Source organism: Rhincodon typus, chromosome 28 (assembly GCF_021869965.1).
Source record: "Rhincodon typus isolate 14 chromosome 28, sRhiTyp1.1, whole genome shotgun sequence".
Taxonomy (NCBI): Eukaryota; Metazoa; Chordata; class Chondrichthyes; order Orectolobiformes; family Rhincodontidae; genus Rhincodon; species Rhincodon typus.
The window spans coordinates 886,947-909,355 of NC_063359.1; the positions used below are offsets into that span (position 1 = coordinate 886,947).

At 43.9% G+C, this 22,409-nt stretch overlaps 1 protein-coding gene across 1 annotated transcript in view; it reads right to left on the reverse strand.

The window, feature by feature from the left end:
- c8g (complement component 8, gamma polypeptide) overlaps nucleotides 1-21,312 on the reverse strand; it is a 30,630-nt gene extending 9,318 nt beyond the window's left edge. The window contains exons 1-2 of the mRNA XM_020522667.2: nucleotides 21,135-21,312; nucleotides 4,565-4,701 (exon numbers count right to left, since the gene is read on the reverse strand). Coding sequence (XP_020378256.1) covers nucleotides 4,565-4,701; nucleotides 21,135-21,281 — 284 coding nt within the window. The 5' untranslated portion in view covers nucleotides 21,282-21,312. The remainder of the gene's footprint in view (nucleotides 1-4,564; nucleotides 4,702-21,134) is intronic.
- Nucleotides 21,313-22,409: the final 1,097 nt, after the last annotated feature.

Below are 22,409 nucleotides of genomic sequence, written 5' to 3' on the forward strand. Positions count from 1 at the left end.
AGGCATTAGGATACAGCCCAGATCTCAACAAAGGATCGAGTTTGTATCCATTCCTGATCCATTCAACCTCAGAAATGGAGTCTAAATTCTTGGACTGGGAATAACGAGAACAACACGTGGGCATTGCAGTAAGTTTCAGCTTAGGACAATGAACAGAGAGTTTGAATTAGACCCCTGAGTTATGAGAAGCTGCAGAAACTGGTAGTGTTTACATGGAGGCGGGGGACTTTCAGACATTGATCCTACAAAAGGCTTTAGGATCTTATATAAGACAAAGACAAGTAATGGTGAATTGACTGGCATTATTCTTTAAATTACTATTCCTTCGTCAAAAGGTCAGGGGTAGCAACCAATTCTTTGTAGAAATGGGGATTCTGCCAAGTTGACAGCATCGTAGCAGGAGGATCCCTGAGGAAAGTCTCTTCCAAAGTGTTTGGTTCACTCACAGATTATATGCAAACATACATACTAACATATGAACTAGGAGCAAGAGTTGGCCATTCAGCCCTTCAAGCCTGCTCTGCCATTCAATCATGGTTGACCTGATTGCAACCTAAAATCCACATTCCAGTCAATTCATTATAGCCTTTCACCCTTCCCTTTCTTCAGAAGAATCTACCCACCACTCAGTTTCCTTTTTAGGAAGTGGTTTCCAAAGATGCTCAGTCTTCTGCGAGAAAACACCTGATATTTAAACAAAGAGTCCTAGTTCTAGATTCTCCCAGGAGAGGAAACATCCTCTCCACATCTAATATGTTGAAACCCCTTGGGATCTTTTACATTTCAAACAAGTCCCTCTTACTCTTCCAAACTACAGAAGATACAGCCTAACCTGTCCAACCTTAGTCTGGCATTTATCTCTGAACTGTTTCCAATATATTTATATCCTTTGTTAAATAATGTGACCAATACTGTGATAACACAGTGTGGAGCTGGAGGCACACAGCAGGTCAGGCAACATCAGAGGAGCAAGAAAGTTGACGTTTCGGGTCAGGACCCTTCTTCAGAAATATCTCTGCTTACCTTGACTCTGGTTTCTCTCCCTTGGTCCAGGAACAACAAGAAAAACTCCACACTGTGTTATTTCTGACTCCAGCATCTGCAGTTCTTACTATCTATGACCAACACTGTACACACTTCTTCAGATGTAATCTCATTAATGTCCCGTATAACTGAAACCTTTAAAATAAATAATAACATCCTCTTAGCTTTCCTAATTACTTCCTGTACCTGCATCGGAACCTTTTTTGATTCGTACACTAGAACACTCAGATCTCTTGGCATCTTAGAGCTATGCAATCTCTTACAATTTAGACTATAAGCTTGCTTTATATTCTTCCTGCCAACATGGACACATTCTCCATTTGCCACATCTGCTATCTATATCTTTTTGTCAGATCCTTATGTCCTCCTCACAACTGTCTTTTCTACTTTTGTGTCATCATCAAATTTGGCAATCATACCTTCTGTCCCTTCAATTGAGTCATTAATATAAGTTGTAAACAGACAAGGTGCCAGCACTAATCCCTCTGACACACCACTCTTACATCTTGCCAACTTGAAAAAGACCCATTTATACCTACTTTCTGCTTCCTGTTATTAAAGCTATCTTTTACCATTTCGATATGTTACCAGTAACCCCCACACCATGAGATTTAATTTTCTACAATAAGATGTGGCATCTTATCAAATCTAAGTACAGTACATCCATTGGTTCCCCTTTATCCACAGCATGCACAACCTTCTCAAAGACCTCCAATAGATTGGTCAGACATAATTTCCATTTTACCAAACTATGTTTACTGTGTCTAATTATCTTAAACTTATTCAAGGAAACTGCTATAACTTGTTTCATGAATCTTTTAACATTTCTCCTGTTATAGACATTAAGCTAACTGGCCTGTAGTGGGAAAGTGTAGACTAGTTGGTTAGAGACTTGAGGAGGGGCAAAGCCTATGATGTTTCACAGGAAGGGCTACCAGAAAGGGGTCTGGATGCCTGGGACCTCATTGACATATGGAATTGGAGCCTGGGAATCATTTTCCAAAGAATGCTTAATGTCACCTTCCATGTGCAGGAAATCAAATCCATGTGATGGGAGAGTAAAAGGCTATGACCACACCCAGAGTGGGCAGGATAAGTGACTCAACACACTTGTGTGAGGGAACACACTGAGTGAGGCCCTTCAAAGGGCAACATTGTACACAGACCCATGCACTGTACAGCACACAGACCTGTGAAAGTCAAATCTCTCGTGGCCGTAATGTATTAACTCTCTGTGCGCTGTTACCTCCCCGCTGACCACTTCATTCATACCCACAATTTGAACAAAGACACCAACACAGGCAATGGTGCCCGCAGAACTCATTGCTCTGTATGTGCCTTGTTCCCCCTTGTTTTCAGATTGCAGCAAGCTCCCAACACAGAAGGTACATGGATAGTAGGAAATGTCTGGATATGATGTTAGCATTTGTTACATTCAGGGCTAGTCATAGTCTCAAGGAAACAGATGTCGTGCAAAACCATTTGCATTTATGGAATTGTGAGCATCAAAATGCAAAATAGTGTCACTCATGCCATCAATGTGCCCTCATAAGGTTTACTTCTTTTCTCTTTCTCCACTAGGCCTCAGCACAGTCTCAGTTTCTGGAGCTGGAGTGCAGGGAGCCCACACAGCAGTGGAGCCCCATTGCCCCTGGAGGTTTGGTCAGGTGACCCCAAGGGTTTATGTGTGCAGAATGGCCCAGACATGCAGAGGTTTGCTTGACAAAGGCAAGGGAATCGTCTTTGGCTTCAGCTTCCAAGGGTTGGGGGGCGATGTGGTAGGCAAGGTGAAGGTGGAGGACCCACCACCCCACACTGTCCTGAAAGGGAATGTCTTAAGAGTCTCTGTACAGTTGGTCCTCCTTATATGTCTCCTGGCACTGCCATGTGTCTGTGTTAGGCACCTGGGGCGAACACCAGATTTTCCCGTCTCCCTGTCACTCATGCCTTCGGTCCTGAGGACTGAGGGCTGGATGATGGTGTGCAGCAGACTCAGAGGGTGCTGGACCTGACTCTCCATGGCAGCTACCAAGAGGCAGGCAGACAGTTGCATGTTTGGGGCAGCTCGGGCCTCATAGTGGAGCTGTATTCCTGCAACTTGCCACCCAGGTACTGCCTGCTGTTTCTGTTTCTCCCCAGGCATTCTGATGAAGTCCATGATTGCTGGCACCCCAGGGCCCTCTCCTGCCTCAGGCTGAACACATGCCTGCCCTCCAGTAGCCCCTCTGAGTGCCAAAGGCCTGGGTCATTTCTTCCTCAGCCAGTTGCGGAGCTGTCACAGTGAGGCGCTCGCCAGATTGTGGTCCTAAACATTCTACATCCGAAGTTCCCACCGAAGCCTCACATCTCTTTTCCTCAGAGGGTCACTTTCTGGCAGCCTAGCCCTTTTCTCCCCATGGGTCATGGACATTCCACTATACCTGCAAGACACAAGAGACAGAGGAGGCAATGTGGCCAATAGTTAGACATAGTCTGCAATGAATGAGACTGACAGTGGCATAAGAATTGCAGTGGAATGAAGAGTGGTACTTACTCATGTCTGGTTGGAAGGACACAGATATCCCGACATTCCCACAGGAGTACTCCCAATCTTCTCCAGCAAGTGATTCAGGTACCTGTTCCCCCAGCAGCAGAGACAGAGTGAGTGTGAGGTAGTAGAGAGAGGAGTGCTGCAGTGGAGGTGAATATTGACCTTCTATGGCATTGCTGGTGGCTTTTCTACTCAATTGAGAAAGCACCAATCCAGGTGGCAGTTTTGGATGAGGCTGCCAGTGTCTGGAGTCATGGCCTCCTCTGATGGTCCTTTGGGAAGAAGATGACCCTCCTCTGGACCACCTTCTCCATGTCACCGTTGGAGAATCACAGTACCATCTTCCCATTCTTTAACACATTCAGACTCTTGGCTAGTTGGCAGGACTTGGGTGTTTGAGCAGGGTGGACTCAGAATGCCAGCACTCATTGGGTACACAGCTGCCTCTTCAAGCTGGAGTAGGTGCCAGGGATGCAAGCTGCTCAGGAGATATTCGATTAGGAGTGAGTTGTTTCAGGGATGGTGCATGGTACAATGCAGCTGGAATTGGATAAGAGTGAGGTCAGAGTGAGTGAGTGACTCTCCCTGAGGGAGGTCAGAGTGAGTGAGTAACTGTCCCTGAGGGAGGTCAGAGTGAGTGAGTGACTCTCTCTGAGGGAGGTCAGAGTGAGTGAGTAACTCTCCCTGAGGGAGGTCAGAGTGAGTGAGTGACTCTCCCTCCCTTTTGAGACAGCACGGTGGCAAATCACCAGGGACCCGAGTTTGATTCCACCCACAGGTGACTGTCTGTGTGAAGTTTGCACATTCTCCCCGTGACGGCATGGGTTCCCTCCGGGTGCTCCAGTTTCCTCACACAGTCCAAAGATGTGCAGGCTAGGTGGATTGCCATGCTAAATTGCCCATAGTGTCTGAACAATGACTCTTACTGGGTGAGGAATAAGTGAATTAAAGAAAAAAGATAACTCTCAAAATGACTTTGTTTCTACTCACAGTTTACGTAACGTATTGATGCGAATATCTTCATCCTGATTGGTTACCTTCATAGTAACTGCCTCCAGACGGTGGTTGTTAAGCTTCAGATAGGAACACTTTGACCCAACAGAAATGAGATGCCACACCCCTGTAAACTAAAATTAAATGCCCCATCAAGAACTCTAACTACAGGTATGGCATAGAAACCATATCAAGCTCCCTCCAGGCTATTCCAATTAGCTTAAACCTGGCGTATAACCCTTAGCTTAACCCTTTGACAAGCTAAGTAAGTCATTCAGCCCATCTAGTCTGCCCTTCCATTTGAAGGCTGTTCTGATAATCCTTAAATTCACTTTCCTGCCTTTTCTCTAAGCCTGGAGTCCCCTACAGTTTAAAATCTGTCCATCTCAGCCTTGAACACACTAGTCTCAATTGTCTTCTGGGGTGAAGAATTCCACAGATTCACAATCTTCTGAGCAAAGAAATTGCACCTCATCACTGTCTTCAATGTACAATGCCTCATTCTGATCTTGTGCCGTATGGTCTCAGACTCTCACAAGAAGAAACAACCTTTCCATATCTACCCTATCAAGTCCCTTAAGACTCTTCTAGTTTCAAAAAGATCACCTCTCGTCTTTCTAATTTCCAATGAGTACATGAGAACATGAACCTGATAGGGTTGATGAGCTGAAGTGTGTTTATTTCAAAGCAAGGAGTATTATGGGGAAGGAAGATGAGCTTTAGAGCCTGGATCACTATGTTGTGGCCATGCCAGAGGCTTGGTTGAGAGAAGGACAGGACTGGCTGCTCAGCATTCCAGGGTTTTGTTGTTTTAGATGAGATAGAGAGGGTGATAAAAGAGGTAGAGGAGTTGCATTACTAATCAGGGAGAATGTCACAGCTGCACTCAGAAAGGACATACTGGAGGGTTCCTCCATTGAGGAAATATGGAAAGAGCTCAAAACTAAGAAAGGTGCAATCAGTCTGATGGGATTATACTATATGCCACCCAACAGCCACCAAGAGATTGAGGAACAAATATGTAGGCAAATTATGGAAAGATGCAAAAACAACAGGGTTGACATAGTGGGTGACTTTAACTTCCCCAATATTGACCAGGACTCCCTTAGAGCAAGAGGCTTAAATGAGGCAGAATTTGTTAAGTGCATCAAAGAGGGTTTCCTGAAACAGTATGTGGATAGCCCAACTAGTGGAGGGGCCATACTGGACCTTGTACTGGCTAATGAGCCTGGCCAGATGACTGACCTTTCAGTGAGAGTGCATTTTGGAAACAGTGATCACAACCCCCTAAGTTTTAAGAGAGCTATGAATAAGGGTAAGTCAGGACCTTGTGGGAATGTACTGAATTGGGGTGGGCAAATTATATCAGTATTAGGCAGGAGCTAGGGAGTGTTAATTGGGAGGAGCTGTTATCGGGCAAGTCCACATTTGACATGTGGCAGCTGTTTAAAGACCTGCTGATGTGAGTTCAGGACTGGCATGTCCCAGTAAGGAGGAAGGACATACATGGCAAGGTAAGGGATCGTTGGACAACGAGAGAGGTTATGAATTTAGTCAGCAAGTAAAAGGAAGCATGTGTAAGGTTTAAAAAGCTATAATCATAATGGGCCCATGAGGAATATAAAGAAAGCAGGAAAGAACTCAGGCAGGAAATTAGGAGAGCAAGGAGGAGCCACGAAATGACCTTGGCGAATACGGTTAAAGAAAATCCCAAGACATTTTATACATACATTAAAAGCAACAGGATAACTATGGACAGGGTAGGACCATTCAAGGATAAAAGAGGGAGCTTGTGCTTGGAGGCAGAGGATGTGGGCGAGATCCTAAATGAGTACTTTGTGTTGGTATTCACTAAGGAGAAGGACTTTGAGAATTTTGTGAGACATGCAAATATCCCAGTCAAGAACAAAATAGTATTAGTTCTCTTGAAGAGCATCAAGGTGGATAAGTCTCCAGGCCTCAACGGTATCTACCCCAGGTTGTTGAGAGAAGCAAGAGAGGAGATTGCTGGGTCCTTGACCAGGATCTCTGTATTCTCACTAGCCACTGGAGAGGTCCCTGAGGACTTGCGAATAGTTAATGGGGGTTGTTCCTCAGTTCAAGAGGGAAATAGAGATAATCCAGGAAATTATAGACTGGTGAGTCTCACTATTAGAGAGGATTCTTAGGGATAGGATTTACACACATTTGGAAAAGCATAGCCTAATAAGGGACAGTCAGTATGGCTTTGTGCGGGCAGGCCATGTCTTAGTAACTTGATTGATTTTTTTGAGGAGGTGCTGAAGGTGATCGATGAGGCTAGAGCAGTGGATGTTTTTACATGGATTTTAGTAAGGCTTTTGACAAGGTCCCTCATGATAGGCTCATCCGAAGATTACTTGACTGTAGAAGATAGAAGTTAGTAGTGGAAGGGTGTTTTTCTGGCTGGAGGTCCGTCACTAGTGGTGTTTTGCAGAGATCCATTCTGCGACATTTGCTGTTTGTGATATATATAAATGACTTAGATGAAAATGTAGATGGGTGGGTTAGTAAGTTTGCAGATGACACAAAAGACCAGGGGAGCTGTGGATTGTATAAGAAGGTTGTCAAAGGATACAGTGGGCAGTTGCAGATATAGGTGGAGAAATGGGAGGTGGAGTTTCATCTGAGCAAGTGTGAGGTGTTGCATTTTGGGAAATCAAATGTTTAAGGAAAGTATACAGTTAATGACAGGACCCTTAACAGCATTGATGTACAGGGGAATCTTGGGGGTCAAGTCCATAGCTCCCTGAAAGTAGCCACACAAGTAGATAGGGTGGTAAAGAAGGTGCATGGCATTCTTGCCTTTATTGATCGGGGCATTGAGCACAAGACTCAGGAAGTAATGTTGTAACTTTATAAAGGAGATGTGAGGGGCAAGTTTTTTAGACAAAGAGTGGTAGGTGCCTGGAATATGCTGCCTGTGGTGGTGGTGGAGGCAGATATGAAGGGACATTTAAGAGACTTTTAGATAAGCACATGAATAAGCAAGGAATGGAGTGATATGAATCATTGACAGGCAGAAGGGATCAGTTTAATTTGGCGTCATGTTCGGCACAACATCATGGGCCGAACGGCCTGGTCCCTGTGCTGCACTAGTCTATGTTCAATGCCCAAACTACTCAAACTGTCCTCATAAGACAATCCTTCCATACCCGGTATCAGCCGAGTAAACCTACTTTGGACAGCCTCCAATGCCAGGTTTGCCTTTCCCTATCTTTTCTCTCTCTGTGAGTCCCATCTCCAAGTATTCTATTTACCTATCTATGTTTTTGTTCCAGAATATTTTTCCTTAAATAACGGACCCAGAACTGTTCACCGTATTCTAACTGTGGTCTGACCAGTGCCTCATATAATTTTAGTAAAGCCTTCCTACTTTTCTATTCCATTTTCTTTAAAATTAAAGCCAAAATTCCGTTTACCTTTTCTAATACCCACTGAACTCAATTGCCAGTTTTTGTGATTTATGTACAAGGATTCTAAAATTCCTCTCTTCTGAAGCTTTCTGCATTCTTTCTCCATTTAAATAATATTCATCTCCAACACTGTTCCTGCCAAAATACGTTGCCTCACATTTTTCTTCCTATCAAGTTTTTGCCCACTTGCTTATTCTGTCCATAATCTTTGTGTCATCCTTATCCTATTTCCAGTGGGAAATCTACCATCTTGGCTATAATACATTTACTTTCCTCATCCAAGTCATTAATATATATTGTAAATAACTGTGGCTCCACTGATCATTGTGACATACCACTAGTTACAGACTGTCATCCTGAAAATGCCTCCTTATTGCAACTCTCTGTCCTCTATTAGATAGCCAATCCTCTATCCATGCTAACATACCATCTCCAACACCATAGGCTCTTTTCTTATTAAGAAGCCTAATGAGTAGTACCTTATCAAACACCTTCTGAAAATCCAAATATACTACTTCCACTGCTTCCTCTTTATCGATCCTGCTTGTAACCTCCTCAAAGAATTCTAGTAAATTTGGTAAGCATGAATACCCCTTCATGAATAATGCTGACTCTAATCTTATTACATCCTTTATTATAGACTCCATCATTTCCTGACAACATGTTGATGTAACTGGACTATTGATTTTTTTTTTGTTTTTTATTTCCTTTCCTCTTTAATGGTGTTGTTTTGGCAGTTTTCCAAACCTTCTGGGACTTTGAGTAAAAAAGGAATTCTGGTGCATCATTTGTGCATCCATTGTCTCTGGAGCAGCTTTCTTTAATATCCCAAGATGTATCCCATCAGATCCAAGGGATTTATTGGTCTTTAGCCCTATTAGTTTCTCAAGTACTTTTTCCTCTAGCTATGGTTATTGTATTTATTTCCTCTCTTCATTTTGCCCCTTGAATATTTAGTACTTTTGGAACATTATTAGCTTCTTCTGCTGATGTAAAGCATTTATTCAACTCCTCTGCCATTTCCTGGTTCCCATTACTATTTCTTCAGCTTCATTCTCTGACGGGATTACGCTTGCTTTGGCTTCCCTCTTCCTGTTTATATATTTAAAACAGTGCTTCCAGTCCATCTTGATATCATTTGGAAGCTTACTCTCAAGTTATTTTCTTTCTTTTTTTTGTCGCCTTTTCATGGTTTTTAAAACTTTTCCAATCCTGTGGTTTACCACCAGTCTTTGCAACATTATATGCTTTTTCTTTCAATTTGATGTTGTCCTTAACTTCCCTGGTTAACTATGGTTGGCTTAACCCCTTCCTAGAATCTTTCTTCCTCACTAGAATATGTTTTTGCTGTGGACCATGAACTATTTTCTTAAATGTCTGCCGTTGTTAATCAACTATCTTTGCTGCTAAATTTCTTCCACACTCCACTCCTGCAGGTTCTGCCCTCATTCCTTAGTATTCTAAGTTTAGCACAGTTGTTTCTGACCCAAGTTCTTCCTCTCAAACTTATCCTAAATTCTACCAAGTTATGGTCACTGCTTCCTACGGATCATTTGCACTAACATACTTATTAAACCTGTTTTATTATGCATCACCAGATCAAAAATAACTGGATTACTGGTTGGATCCACAACATATTGTTCTGGGAAACTGTCCTGTTTACACTCTGTCAATTCTTCATCATGGCTTTCTCTGCAAATCTGACTATCCCAATCTACATGAAGACTAAAGTCACCTATGAATATGCTGCCTCTGTTATATGTTACGACGCGGAGACAGACAGTCAAATCAAATCAAATCAACCTTCCAACCTCTATATATCCAACACAGTTGAAATAAAACCTTCAAAGACCCTTAAAATTGATCCAGATTACCATAAGATATAGAAGCAGAGTTAGGCTACTCAGTCAATCCAGTCCGCTCAGGCATCCTGTCATGGCTGATATGTTTCTCAAGCCCATTCTCCTGTCTTCTTCCCATAACCCCTGATCCCCTTACTAATCAAGAACCTATCTACCTCTGTCTTAATGACGTGGCCTCCACAGCCCTCTGTGGCAATGAGGTTCACAGATTCACTACGTTCTGGCTGAAGAAATTCCTCATCTCAGCTCTAAAGGTTCATTGCTTCACTCAAAGGTTGTGTTCTCAGTCCTAGTTTCTCCTACTAGCTGAAACAACATCTCCACGTCCACACTGTTCAGGCCTCCAAGCATTTTGTAAGTTTCAATGAAATTCCCCCCTCATCCTTCTGAACTCCATCAAGTACAGAACCAGAGTCCTCAACTACTCCTCATATAACAAGCCCTTAATCCCCAGGATCATTCTTGTAAACCTCCACTGGGCCCCCTGCAATACCAGCATATCCTTCCTTAGATAAAGAGCCCAAAATTGCTCACAATATTCCAAATGCGGTCTAACTAGAGCTTTATAAAGCCTCAGCAATACATCCCTACTCTTGTGTTCTAGTCCTCTCAAAAAGAATGCTAACACTGCATTGTCCTTCCTAACTGCTAACTAAACCAGCATGTTAACATCATGAGAATCCTGAACTAGGACTCCTAAGTCACTTCGTGCTTCAGGTTTCTGAAGCCTTTCCCCATTTAGAAAATAGTCTATGCCTCCACTCTTCCCACCAGAGCAGAAACCTCACACTTACCCATATTGTAATCCATCTGCCACTTCTTTGCCCACTCTCCTAGTTTGTCCAAGTTCTTCTGCAGTCTCCTCACTTTCTCAACATTACCTGCCCCTCCACCTACCTTAGTCTCATCTGCAAACTTAGCAATAATGCCCTTAGTTCCTTTATCCAGATCGTTAACAAATAATGTGAATCATTTTGGTCCCAGCACCGACCCTGCTGGAACTCTACCAGTCACTGGCTTCCATCTTGTAAAAGACACATTTAACTCCACTCTCTGCCTTCTGCCAGTTAGTCATGCTTCTATCCATGCCAGTACCTTGTCCCTGACACCATGGGCTCTTTTATTTAGCAGCCTCCTGTGCATCACTGTGTGCAAGGCCTTCTGGAAATCCAGAGAGATCACATCCACTGGCTCTCCTTTGTCTAACTTGCTCATTACCTCCTCAAAGAATTCTAACAGAATTGTCAGGTCTGGCCTCTCTTGATGAAGACATATAGACTCAGCTCTATTTTAAAATCCTCTTTCGAGTACTTGGGGTGGTTCAGTGGTTAGCACTGCTACTTCAGAATGTCAGGATTTGATTCCAGGTTTGATTCCACCCTCGGGTGACTATCTATATGGAGTTTGCACTTTCTCCCCGTGTCTGTGTGCATGTGTTTCTGCTGGGTGATCCAGTATCCTCCCACAGTCCAAAGATGTGCAGGTTAGGTGGATTGGCCATGCTAAATTGCCCGCAGTGTTCAGGGATGTGTAGATTAGGTGTGTTGTGGGAAATGCAGGGTTTAAGGGGATCGGTCTTGGTGAAATGCTCTTCAGAGGGTTGGTGTGGACTTGTTGGGCCAAAGGCCCTGTTACCACACTGTAGGGATTCTATGATACAATGCCTTTATGAGGTGTATTTTGTCAATTTTCTTTGGAGAGGCTTTCAGACAGAGGCAACAAGCTGTCTATTGACATCCCATAAAGTAAACAACTTGTGAGGCCTTGGTTTTTTTTAGTTGGAACAATAGAAGCCGCTTGAATGGTTGGGGTCAAGTTCTTACAGAACCAGGATTTTTAGTTTTAGTTTTCAGCAGCTGCTGTTGGGTTCTTGAAGCTGGATGTGGAATCTGTTTTTTGCCTCTTTCCATTACAGCGAGAAGTTCTCTTCCTGCTGCTAGAATTGCATGTGAGACAATCTGTTTTACTGAAATTGCCTTTGTCAAGGATGTGTTTATGAGATGTTACTAATTTGGAACAGTTACTGTTTAGCAATTAAATAATCTATTATTCTGCTCATTTTTCCAGTAGAGTTGTTATTCCAATTTTTTCTTTCTTTTGTTTTTTTTTTAACTGTAGTATATGAATAAATGTGATTTGCTTCAAATCTGGTAGTTTGGCCAATTGAATTGCATCCGGAATGTAATGCCTGGCACTTGCCTTCAAAGTAAGAAGAAGTTAGGGTCCAGTCTATCTTCTTAACATATTTTGAGGGGGTTTGGTTTGGTCCATAACATACTCCGCAATCTCATCCTTAATAATAGTCTCTAAACTCTTCCCAACAACTGAGGTCAGGATAACCAGCCTATAATTTCCATTTTCTGCCTCCCTCCCTTCTCAAACAGGGATGTTACAATAGCCATTTTCCAGTCCTCTGGAACTCTCCCTAAATAAAGTGATTCCTGAAAGATCACCACCAATGCCTCCACAATCTCCTCAATGATCTCTTTCAGAACTCTGGGGTTCAGTCCATCTGGTCCAGGTTATTTATCCACTTTCAAACCTTTCAGCTTCCCCAGCACCTTCTCCTTAGTGATGGCCATTACAGTCACCTCTGCCCCCTGACTCTCTTGAAGTTCTACTATGCTACTGTGTCTTCCACTGTGAAAACTGATGCAAAATACCTATTCAGCTCTTCTGCCATTGCTTCATTCCCCGATACTACTGCTTCAGCTACATTTTCCAGCCGTCCACTCTTGCCTCTCTCTTACCGTTTACATATCTTTTTAAAAAACTTTTGCAGTCTTCTTTTGTATTTCTAGCTAGCTTACCCTCTATTTCATCTTCTCTCCCCAGTTGCCTTTTTTAGTTGTCTTCTGCTGGCTTTTAAAGGCTTCCCACTAATCTTCACCACATTGTATACTTTTTCTTTTGCTTTTATGCTGTCCCTGACTTGCCTTGTTAGCCATTGTTACCTCGTCCTCCCCTTAGTATGTTTCTTTTTCCTTGGGATGAATTTCTGCAGTGCCTCCTAAAATACCCCAGAAACACCTGTCATTGCTGCTCTACCATGTCTTCCTTATTATGTTCCCCTTCCAATCAACTCTGATCCCAGTGGTCCTAACTAGATTGTATGAATAGCCAATTCCAGGCTTTGTGAATAATCAATTTCAGACTCTGGGTTTGTAGCTTAAACAAAAGACTTTTCAATTTAGTAAGAGGGCAACAAAAAAAGAAATAAGGAGGGAGAAGATTAAATATAAGGGTGAGCTAGCCAGTAATATAAATGAAGACTGTAAGAGTTTCTCTTGCAAAAGAGAGGCAAAAGTGGACATTGGACCACTGGAAAATGACAGTGGAGAGATAATAGTGGGGAACAAGGAAATGGCTGAGGAACTGAATAATTACTTCCCAAAAATTCAAGAGAGTCAGGGGGCAGAGCTGAGTATGGTGGCCATCACCAAGGAAAAGGTGCAGTAAAACTGACTGGCCTGAAGGTGCACAAACCACCTGAACCAGATGGACTACACTCCAGAGTTCTAAAGGAGATAGCTGAAGAGATAGTGGAGGCGTTAGTGGTGATCTTTCAGGAATCACTAGAGTCAGAGAGGGTCCCTTACTGGAAAATCACTAATGTGACACACCTGTTTAAAAAGGGAGTAAGGCAAAAGACGGAAAATTATAGGCTGATTAGCCTAACCTCGGTCATAGGTAAGATTTTGGAGTCCATTGTAAAGGGTGAGATTTATGAATATTTGGAAGTATATGGTAAAATAGGGCAAAGTCAGCATGGTTTCATCAAGGGGAGGTCATGCCTGACAAATCCGCTAGAATTCTTTGAGGAAGTAACGAACAGGGTAGACCAAGGAGAGCCAATGGATGTTATCTACCTGGACTTCAAGAAGGCCTTTGACAAGGTGCCTCACAGGAGGCTGCTTTGTAAGAGAAGGGCCCATGGTGTTAGAGGCAAGGTGCTAGCATGGGAAGAAGATTGGCTGTCTGGCAGAAAGCAGAGTGTGGAGCTATAGGGTCTTTCTCAGGATGGCAGCCGGTGACAAGTGGTATTCCACAAGGGTCAGTGCTGGGACCACAACTTTTCATTTTATACATTAATGATCTAGATGAAGGAACTGTGGGCATTCTGGCTACGTTTTCAGATGATACAAAGATAGGTGGAGGGACAGGTAGTATTGAGGAGGTGGGGAGGCTGCAGAAGGATTTTGACAGGTTAGGAGAGGGGGCACAGAATTAGCAGATGGAGTACAATGTGGGAAAGTGTGAGGTCATGCACTTTGGTAAGAAGAATAGAGGCATGGACTATTTTCTAAATGGGGAGAAAATTCAGAAGTCTGAAGTGCAAAGAGACTTGGGAGTTCTAGTCTAGGATTCTTGGTAAACTTGCAGGTTGAGTCAGTAGTCAGGAAGGCAAATGCAATGTTGGCATTTATTTTGAGAGGACTTGAATATAAAAGCAGGGATATACTACTGAGGCTTTATAAGGCTCTGGTCAGGCCACATTTGGAGTATTGTGCACAGTTTTGGGCCCCACATCTCAGGAATGATGTACTGGTCCTGGAGCGGGTTCAGAGGAGGTTCACAAGAATGGTCCCAGGAATGGAAAGCTTAACATATGAAGGACTCTGGAACTGTACACATTGGAGTTTAGAAGGATGCGGCGGGGAGGGGGATCTAATTGAAACTTACAGAATACTGAATGGCCTGTGCAAAATGGACGTTGGGAAGATGCTTCCATTGGTAGGAGAGTCTAGGACCCGAGGGCACAGTCTTAGAGTAAAGGGAAGACCTTTCAGAACAAAGATAATACGAAACTTCTTCAGCCAGAGCGTGGTGAATCCATGGAATTCACTGCCACAGAAGGCTGTGGAGGCCAGGTCATTGAGTATATTTAAGACTGAGATAGATAGGTTCTTAATTATCAAGGGGATCAAGGGTTATGGGGAGAAAGCTGAAGAATGGGTTGGAGGAACTTATCAGCCATGATTGAATGGTGGAGCAGACTCAATGGGCTGAATGGCCTAATTTCTGCTCCTATGTTTTATGGTCTTATGGTCTTATTAACAATACAATAACTTTAGCAAATCAGTGATTTGAACCCAAGTGTTGTTGTTTTCAGCCCTATTCACACAAAAGACAGACAAACAAGCACAGTTAAGGGATAAATTAACAAAACTGTAACAGGTTATTTAAATGTTTTATGTGTTGTATTGTTCTATGGGCATATGTGATTGTTTCTTCATTAATTTGCTGAAGTCATCAGTCAGGATCCCCTTTTCAGTTCACTCTCAGGAAGTATCAGAAATACTTATAACGTAACTTCTTTCCCCTGAACTTCCAATCGCTGATAGTGGGACATTAGACTGGAAGCTTGCAAATCTTCATGCTGTAGTATCAAAAGCCATAATCTTTCTCTTAGAAAACCCCAGTTCAAACTCTCCAGCCCCTGCCTGTGATTGACCATTATGTTCTCTCTTAGACTTGCTGGCAATAATTCCCAGGTACTGAATTTGTTAATGGTCAACATCTGCTATCTGACGTGACACACTACTCTCCATGATGTCAAAGACTCTGTAGAATCCAACCCGCAATTAACTTCTAGCCTGACCTCACAAACAGTGCTAGTAGGAACTGCAGATGCTGGAGAATCTGAGATAACAAGGTGTGGAACTGGATGAACACAGCAGGCCAAGCAGCGTCAGAGGAGCAGGAAGGCTGACGTGTCGGGCCTAGACCCTTCATCAGAAATGGTGGAGGGGCAGGGGGTTCTGAAATAAACAGGGAGACAGGGGGAGGTGGATAGAAGATGGATAGAGGAAAAGATAGGTGGAGAGGAGACAGACCAGTCAAAGAGGCGGGGCTGGAGCCAGTAAAGGTGAGTGTAGGTGGGGAGGTAGGGAGGAGAAAGGTCAGTCCAGGGAGGACGGACAGGTCAAGGGGGCGGGATGATGTTAGTAGGTAGGAGATGGGGGTGGGGCTTGAGGTGGGAGGAGGAGATAAGTGGGAGTAAGGACAGGTTAGGGAGGCGGGGACGAGTTGGGCTGGTTTTGGGATGCGGTAGGGGGAGGGGAGATTTTGAAGCTTGTAAAGTCCACATTGATACCATTGGGCTGCAGGGTTCCCAAGCGGAATATGAGTTGCGGTTCCTGCAACCTTCCGGTAGCAGCGTTGTGGCACTGCAGGAAGCCCAGGATGGACATGTCGCCTGCGGAAAGGGAAGGGGAGTTGAAATGGTCCTCACCCTCAACAACTTCTCTTTCAATTCCTCCCACTTCCTACAGACAAAGGGGGTGGCCATGGGTACTCGCATGGGTCCAAGTTATGTCTACCTCTTTGTAGATTACGTGAAACAATCCCTGATCCGAACCTACACTGGCCCTAAACCCCACCTCTTCCTCCATTACATTGATGACTGTATCGGTGCCGCCTCGTGCTCCCACGAGGAGCTCGAATAGTTCATCCACTTCACCAACACCTTCCATCCCAACCTTAAGTTCACCTGGACCATCTTTAATACCTCTCTCTCCTTCCTGGACCTCTCTGTTTCCATCTCTGGCAACCACCTAGAAACCGATATCCATTTCAAGCCCACCGACTCCCACAGCTACCTAGAATACACCTCCTCCCACCCACCTTTCTGCAAAAATGCCATCCCCTATTCCCAATTCCTTCGCCTCTGCCGCATCTGCTCCCAGGACAAGGCATTCCACTCCCGTACATCTCAGATATCCTCATTTTTCAAGGACCGCAACTTCCCCCCCTCAGTGTTCGAGAACGCCCTTGACCATGTCTCCTGCATTTCCCACGACTCATCCCTCACACCCCCTCCCCGCAATAACAACCAAAACAGAATCCCCCTTGTCCTCACGTACCACCCCACCAACCTCCGGATCCAACGCATCATCCTCTGACACTTCTGCCATCTGCAATCCAACCCCACCACCAAGGACATTTTACCCTCCCCACCCTTATCTGCTTTCCGGAGGGACCACACTCTCCGTGAGTCCCTTGTCCGTTCCACACTCCCCTCCAGCCCCACCTCACCCGGCACTTTTCCCTGCAACCGCAGGAAGTGCTACACCTGCCCCTACACCACCACCCTCACCCCCATCCCAGGCCCCAAGAAGACTTTCCACATCAAGCAAATGTTCACCTGCACATCTGCTAATGTGGTATACTGCATCCGCTGTTCCCGTTGTGGCCTCCTCTACCTCGGGGAAACCAAGCAGAGGCTTGGGGACCGCTTTGCAGAACACCTACGCTCGGTTCGCACTAACAACTGCACCTCCCAGTCGCGAACCATTTCAACTACCCCTCCCATTCCACAGGCAACATGTCCATCCTGGGCCTCTTGCAGTGCCACAACAATGCCACCCGAAGGTTGCAGGAACAGCAACTCATATTCCGCTTCAGAACCCTGCAGCCCAATGGTATCAATGTGGACTTCACAAGCTTCAAAATCTCCCCTCCCCCTTTCGCATCCCAAAACCAGCCCAGTTCGTCCCCGCCTCCCTAACCTGTCTCTCCTCCCACCTCAAGCCCCACCCCCATCTCCTACCTACTAACCTCATCCCGCCCCCTTGACCTTCCGTCATCCCTGGACTGACCTATCTCCTCCCTACCTCCCCACCTCCCCACCTACACTCACCTTTACTGGCTCCATTCCCGCATCTTTGACCGGTCTGTCTCCTCTCCACCTATCTTCTCCTCTATCCATCTTCTATCCACCTCCCCCGTCTCCCTGTTTATTTCAGAACCCCCTTCCCCTCCCCCATTTCTGATGAAGGGTCTACGCCCAAAACGTCAGCCTTCCTGCTCCTCTGATGCTGCTTGGCCTGCTGTGTTCATTCAGTTCTACACCTTGAGACCTCATAAACAGTTTGTTTGTTCTTTTTTTTCAAACAAAAGCTGCTGCCCACAACCCAAAGGTTGAGCTCACAGTTCCAAACCAAAATCAATAAAAGAATAAAATAAGAATAATCAACAAACAGCGAGGCTTCTAACAACGTGTCCTCATTATCTCTTGATTTATTTTCTTTCCCACCGTATTGTTAGGGGTTCATAGTATTCTCTTTCTAGTATCTTCTTTCCTTTTTTATTTCTTACCTCTACCCATTTGGATTCTACATATCATTCAAGATCATTCCTTGCTATTGCACTTATTCCACCCTGTACTAACAATGTTACCCACCAGCCTTCCTTCCCGCCTGTCCTTTTTAAAATTCACATACCCCTGAATATTTAGTTCCCAGCTTTGATCTCCTTGTAACCATGTCTCTATAATGCAAGATCAAGCCCATTAGCCTATATTTGCGCTGTCAATTCATTTACTTTGTTCCATATACAACACACATTCAAGAAAAGAGGCATTAATTTACCACTTTTTCTCCCAATAATCCTTTCCCTGGCTGTTTTTCTGTTTGCATCCTTGATACCATCCTGACCCAGTCTGGATATCATTTTCCAAACAGCTGCTCCTCTGATGCTGCTTGGCCTGCTGTGTTCATCCAGCTCTACACCTTGTTATCTCAGCTGTCCTGTTATGCTGCCATATCCTCTTGGTTTGGAAGCCTACATTTCCCCCCTCTCAAACTTTACTCCACTCTAGTTATTTTAAAGCCCCAGTTGTTTGATCCACTAAGACCCTGGCCCCAGCATAGTTCAAGTAAATCCCATCACACCTGACAGTTCCCTTCTACCTCAGTACTGGTATCGCTGCCCCGTAAATAGAAACCTATTCCATCCACATCAATCTTTGAACCATGCAACTAATTGACTTTATTCACCCGTTGTCAATTTGCACACGGCTCAGGTAGTAATCCTGAGATTATTGCCATGTTCTGCTTTCAATTTAGCTCCTAATTTTAGCTGTTCAAGATCTTTCAGTCAAATCTCCTTACCCGTTCTCTCAACGTTGCTGGTACCAAAGTGGATGATGACCACTGGACTCCTCCCCTCCCTTTCCAAGTTCTTCCCCAGGCCCAAGGAGATGTCCTTAACCCTGGCACCAGGGAGGCGACAGAGCCTTTTGGATTCAAGGTCACTGCTGTAGGGAATTCCATTTCCCCAATTATACTGTCCCCTACCACAATTACATTCCTATTTCATCTCCCCCTCCCCCCACCCCCACAGATTTGTTCCCTTTACCATGTTGCTGTGGTCAGTTTGCTCATCCTCCCTGCAGTCCCCACTCTTGTCCTCACAGCTTGCAAGAACTTCATAAATGTTGGACAAATGCAGGGATTAAGGCTTCTCAATTATAACCCACAGGTCCTCACACCTGGCTCACCTGCACTCATGTCCTCCTGCCCCTGATCACAGACCAATTTTGAATTACCTAGTCTTAGGGGTGTGACTGCCCTCTGGAACAAAGTGTCCAGGTAGCTGTCCCCTTTCCTGATATGACACAATATCTGCAGCTCAGATTCCAGCTCCTCAACTCAAAGCTAGCTTCTCAAGTTGCAAATACTTACTACTGATGTGTTCGTTCTGAATCACTTTGGTGTCCAGCAGCTTCCACTTGTTACAGCAGCAACACAACACCTGACCTGCCCATCATCACCATGATATTTGATTTAAATTAATGACTCGAGATTCCATTCTCTTTACATTTCACTACAATATTTCATTTACTTAAATTAAAAAGAAAAAGGAACCACTGGTATCAATCTAATATTTAAGCAGCTATTTTTAAGAGGAGAGAGAAAGAAAACACTGGAGACCTAATCACAAACTGGAGCCCTGACTTTTACTTTAAAGACGAGAAATATTCACTAGTCCTACTCGCCATACAGCTTCTTTCCCTGTACTCGCATTAAGCTTTGTTTTGTGACATCAATCTGCCATGAAACTCAACGCAGATCAGCCTCTTGTTTCATGCCTCTTATCCTTTCCTACTCATCTCTTGCTCTGTAGTGTTTATTCTTTCAATGAACCTTAGGTAAAGCATCCCTTTCTCCTTTTCATTCTGAATTTCAACATTGAACCAAATTTCCTAACGGTGTAGTCAGTAACTCACATGGCTTTTGTCTTACTCGGGTGCAGACCTGTCTGCCAGTAAAAATAGTTTGTCCTTATCCTACATCATCAAAACGTCCTGATGACTAGTAAACCCTCCACTAAATCCTCACGCAATCTTCTCTGGTCAAAAAAGACAACTGAGCATCTCCCTGCGACTCCGTCAGCTTTCCTGCTCCTCTGATGCTGCTTGGCCTGCTGTGTTCATCAGCTCTACAACTTGTTATCTGAGTATCTCCACTTAGATTAATGTCCTTATTGCTGGCATCATTTTGGTAAATCTCCTCTGCACCTTCTACTAAACCTTTACATACTTCCCAAAGTGTGGTACACAGATTTAGATACAATATTCCAGCTGGGGCCAGACAGGACTTTACACAGGTTTAACATCACTTCCTTGTTCATGTAAACTTTCTTCTGCTGATAAAGACCCCAGACATGTTTTTAAGAAACCATCTCAACTATTTCTTCAATGGTTTCATTACTTATTACCCCAGCACACTCTGTTCTCAAAACACATTTAGAATTGTACTTCTTATTTAATATTTTCTCTCCTTATTCTTCCTACAAAAATGTTTCACTCCACACTCTACTGCCTAAATCCCATTGGCCAATGATCTATCTATTTCTCCGGTCTATGTCCCCCTACAGTCTGTTATTATTCATCACACAGGCTGGTTCCCAGTTGTCTGCACTAGTCTCAGATGATTTTGCTGTATTGGAGATTTGATATAGTTTGCAGGGAATTAATGAGAATGCTTCTGAGTGAGACAGTTAGTCCAACATGTCTTCTGGCTAAAGCTGAAAGCATAGATTTATGCCACTTTTAGGAAATGGTGAAGTTGTCAGTTCAAATCTCACTCCAGGATTTTGGTAAAGCATTGTAAGCTGTGATTATACCGCAATGTTCAGTGAGTGCAGCACAATCAGAGGTCTTTCAGATGAGGCTTTAAACTTATGGTCTTGGAGACGAGCGTAAATGATTCTACAGCACTGTTTCAAAGAAAAGATTGAATTATGTCTCGTGTTCTGGACAATATTTATCCCTCAATCAACATCACAAAAACAAAATCACCTGATCATGATCACATTGCTGTTTTTGGGACCTTGCTGTGGGAACATTGGCTACAGCATTTTCTACACTGCAACAGTGACTGCACTTCAAAACTACTTTACTGGCTGTACGGAGCTTTGGGATGTCCTGACATGGTGAAAGGAGCTATATAAATTCAAACTTTTGTTTCCTTTTTATGCTATTACCTGCTGAACATTAAAGTTGTTCTGTGCCTGAATCCCATCGATAGGGCCATCGACCCTCCGATTCGGCCTCCGAGACCTTGTGCCTCTGCTACATGGGGGGAAGATCAAACAAAGTATGCAAAGGAAAAGGAGACGGATAGATCGCATGGTTTGGAGACAAGGCAGGTCCAGCAAACAATTTGGCATTTTCACTGCATAGAGCAATATTAACTCATGACAAAGGTCAGCTCTGGTTTAACATTAAAGGAACTGCAGCCTTAGTGATAGGTTTGAATCCCAGCCAAGTTCTCTTAAATATCCCTCAGCCACATCCTCCCACAATCCCAGCTAGCCACCCTCTCTCCATATTCCTCAATTCCACTTTCTTTCTGAATTTTGTTTTATTCATTCAGGTTGTGGGCATTTCTGTCTAGGCTAGGCTAGCTTTTATTGCCTAATTACCCACAGGGCAGTTAAGAGTCAACCTCATTGCTGTGGGTCTGGAGTCACACGTAGGCCAGAACAGGTAAGAATGGCAGATTTATTTCCCTTAATGAATTAAATTGGGCTTTTACAACAATCAACAATCACCAGCTGCCATGGTAGGATTCAAACACTTGTTCCCAGAACATTAACCTGAGGCTCTGAATTACCAGTCTGAGTATAATGTGGGTAAGAGGGATTTTGACAAAAAGAATTTTAAAAAAGGCATGTTTTCTAAATGGCTAGAGGTTGCAGAGCTCTAAGATGCAGGAAAGGCAATGGAAAAGTGGTAATATCAGTGCTCTATAATCCAGAAATGTAGCTAATGTTCTGGGGCCCAGGTTCGAATCCTGCAAATGACAGATGGTGGAATAAAATTCAAGTAAAAAAATCTACTGATGACCATGAAACCATTGTAGAATGTCAAGAAATACCCATCTGGCTACCAATTCCCTTCAGGAAATGAAATCTGCCATAATCATCTCGAAAGGAATAATTTGATTAGGGATAGTCAACATGGTTTTGTGAAGGGTAGGTCGTGCCTCACAACCCTTATTGAGTTCTTTGAGAAGGTGACCAAACAAGTGGATGAGGGTAAAGCAGTTGATGTGGTGTATACGGATTTCAGTAAAGCGTTTGATAAGGTTCCCTACGGTAGGCTATTGCAGAAAATACGGAGGCATGGAATTGAGGGTGATTTAGCGGTTTGGATCAGAAATTGGCTAGCTGTAAGAAGACAGAGGGTGGTGTTTGATAGGAAATGTTCATCCTGGAGTTCAGTTACTAGTGGTATACCACAAGGATCTGTTTTGG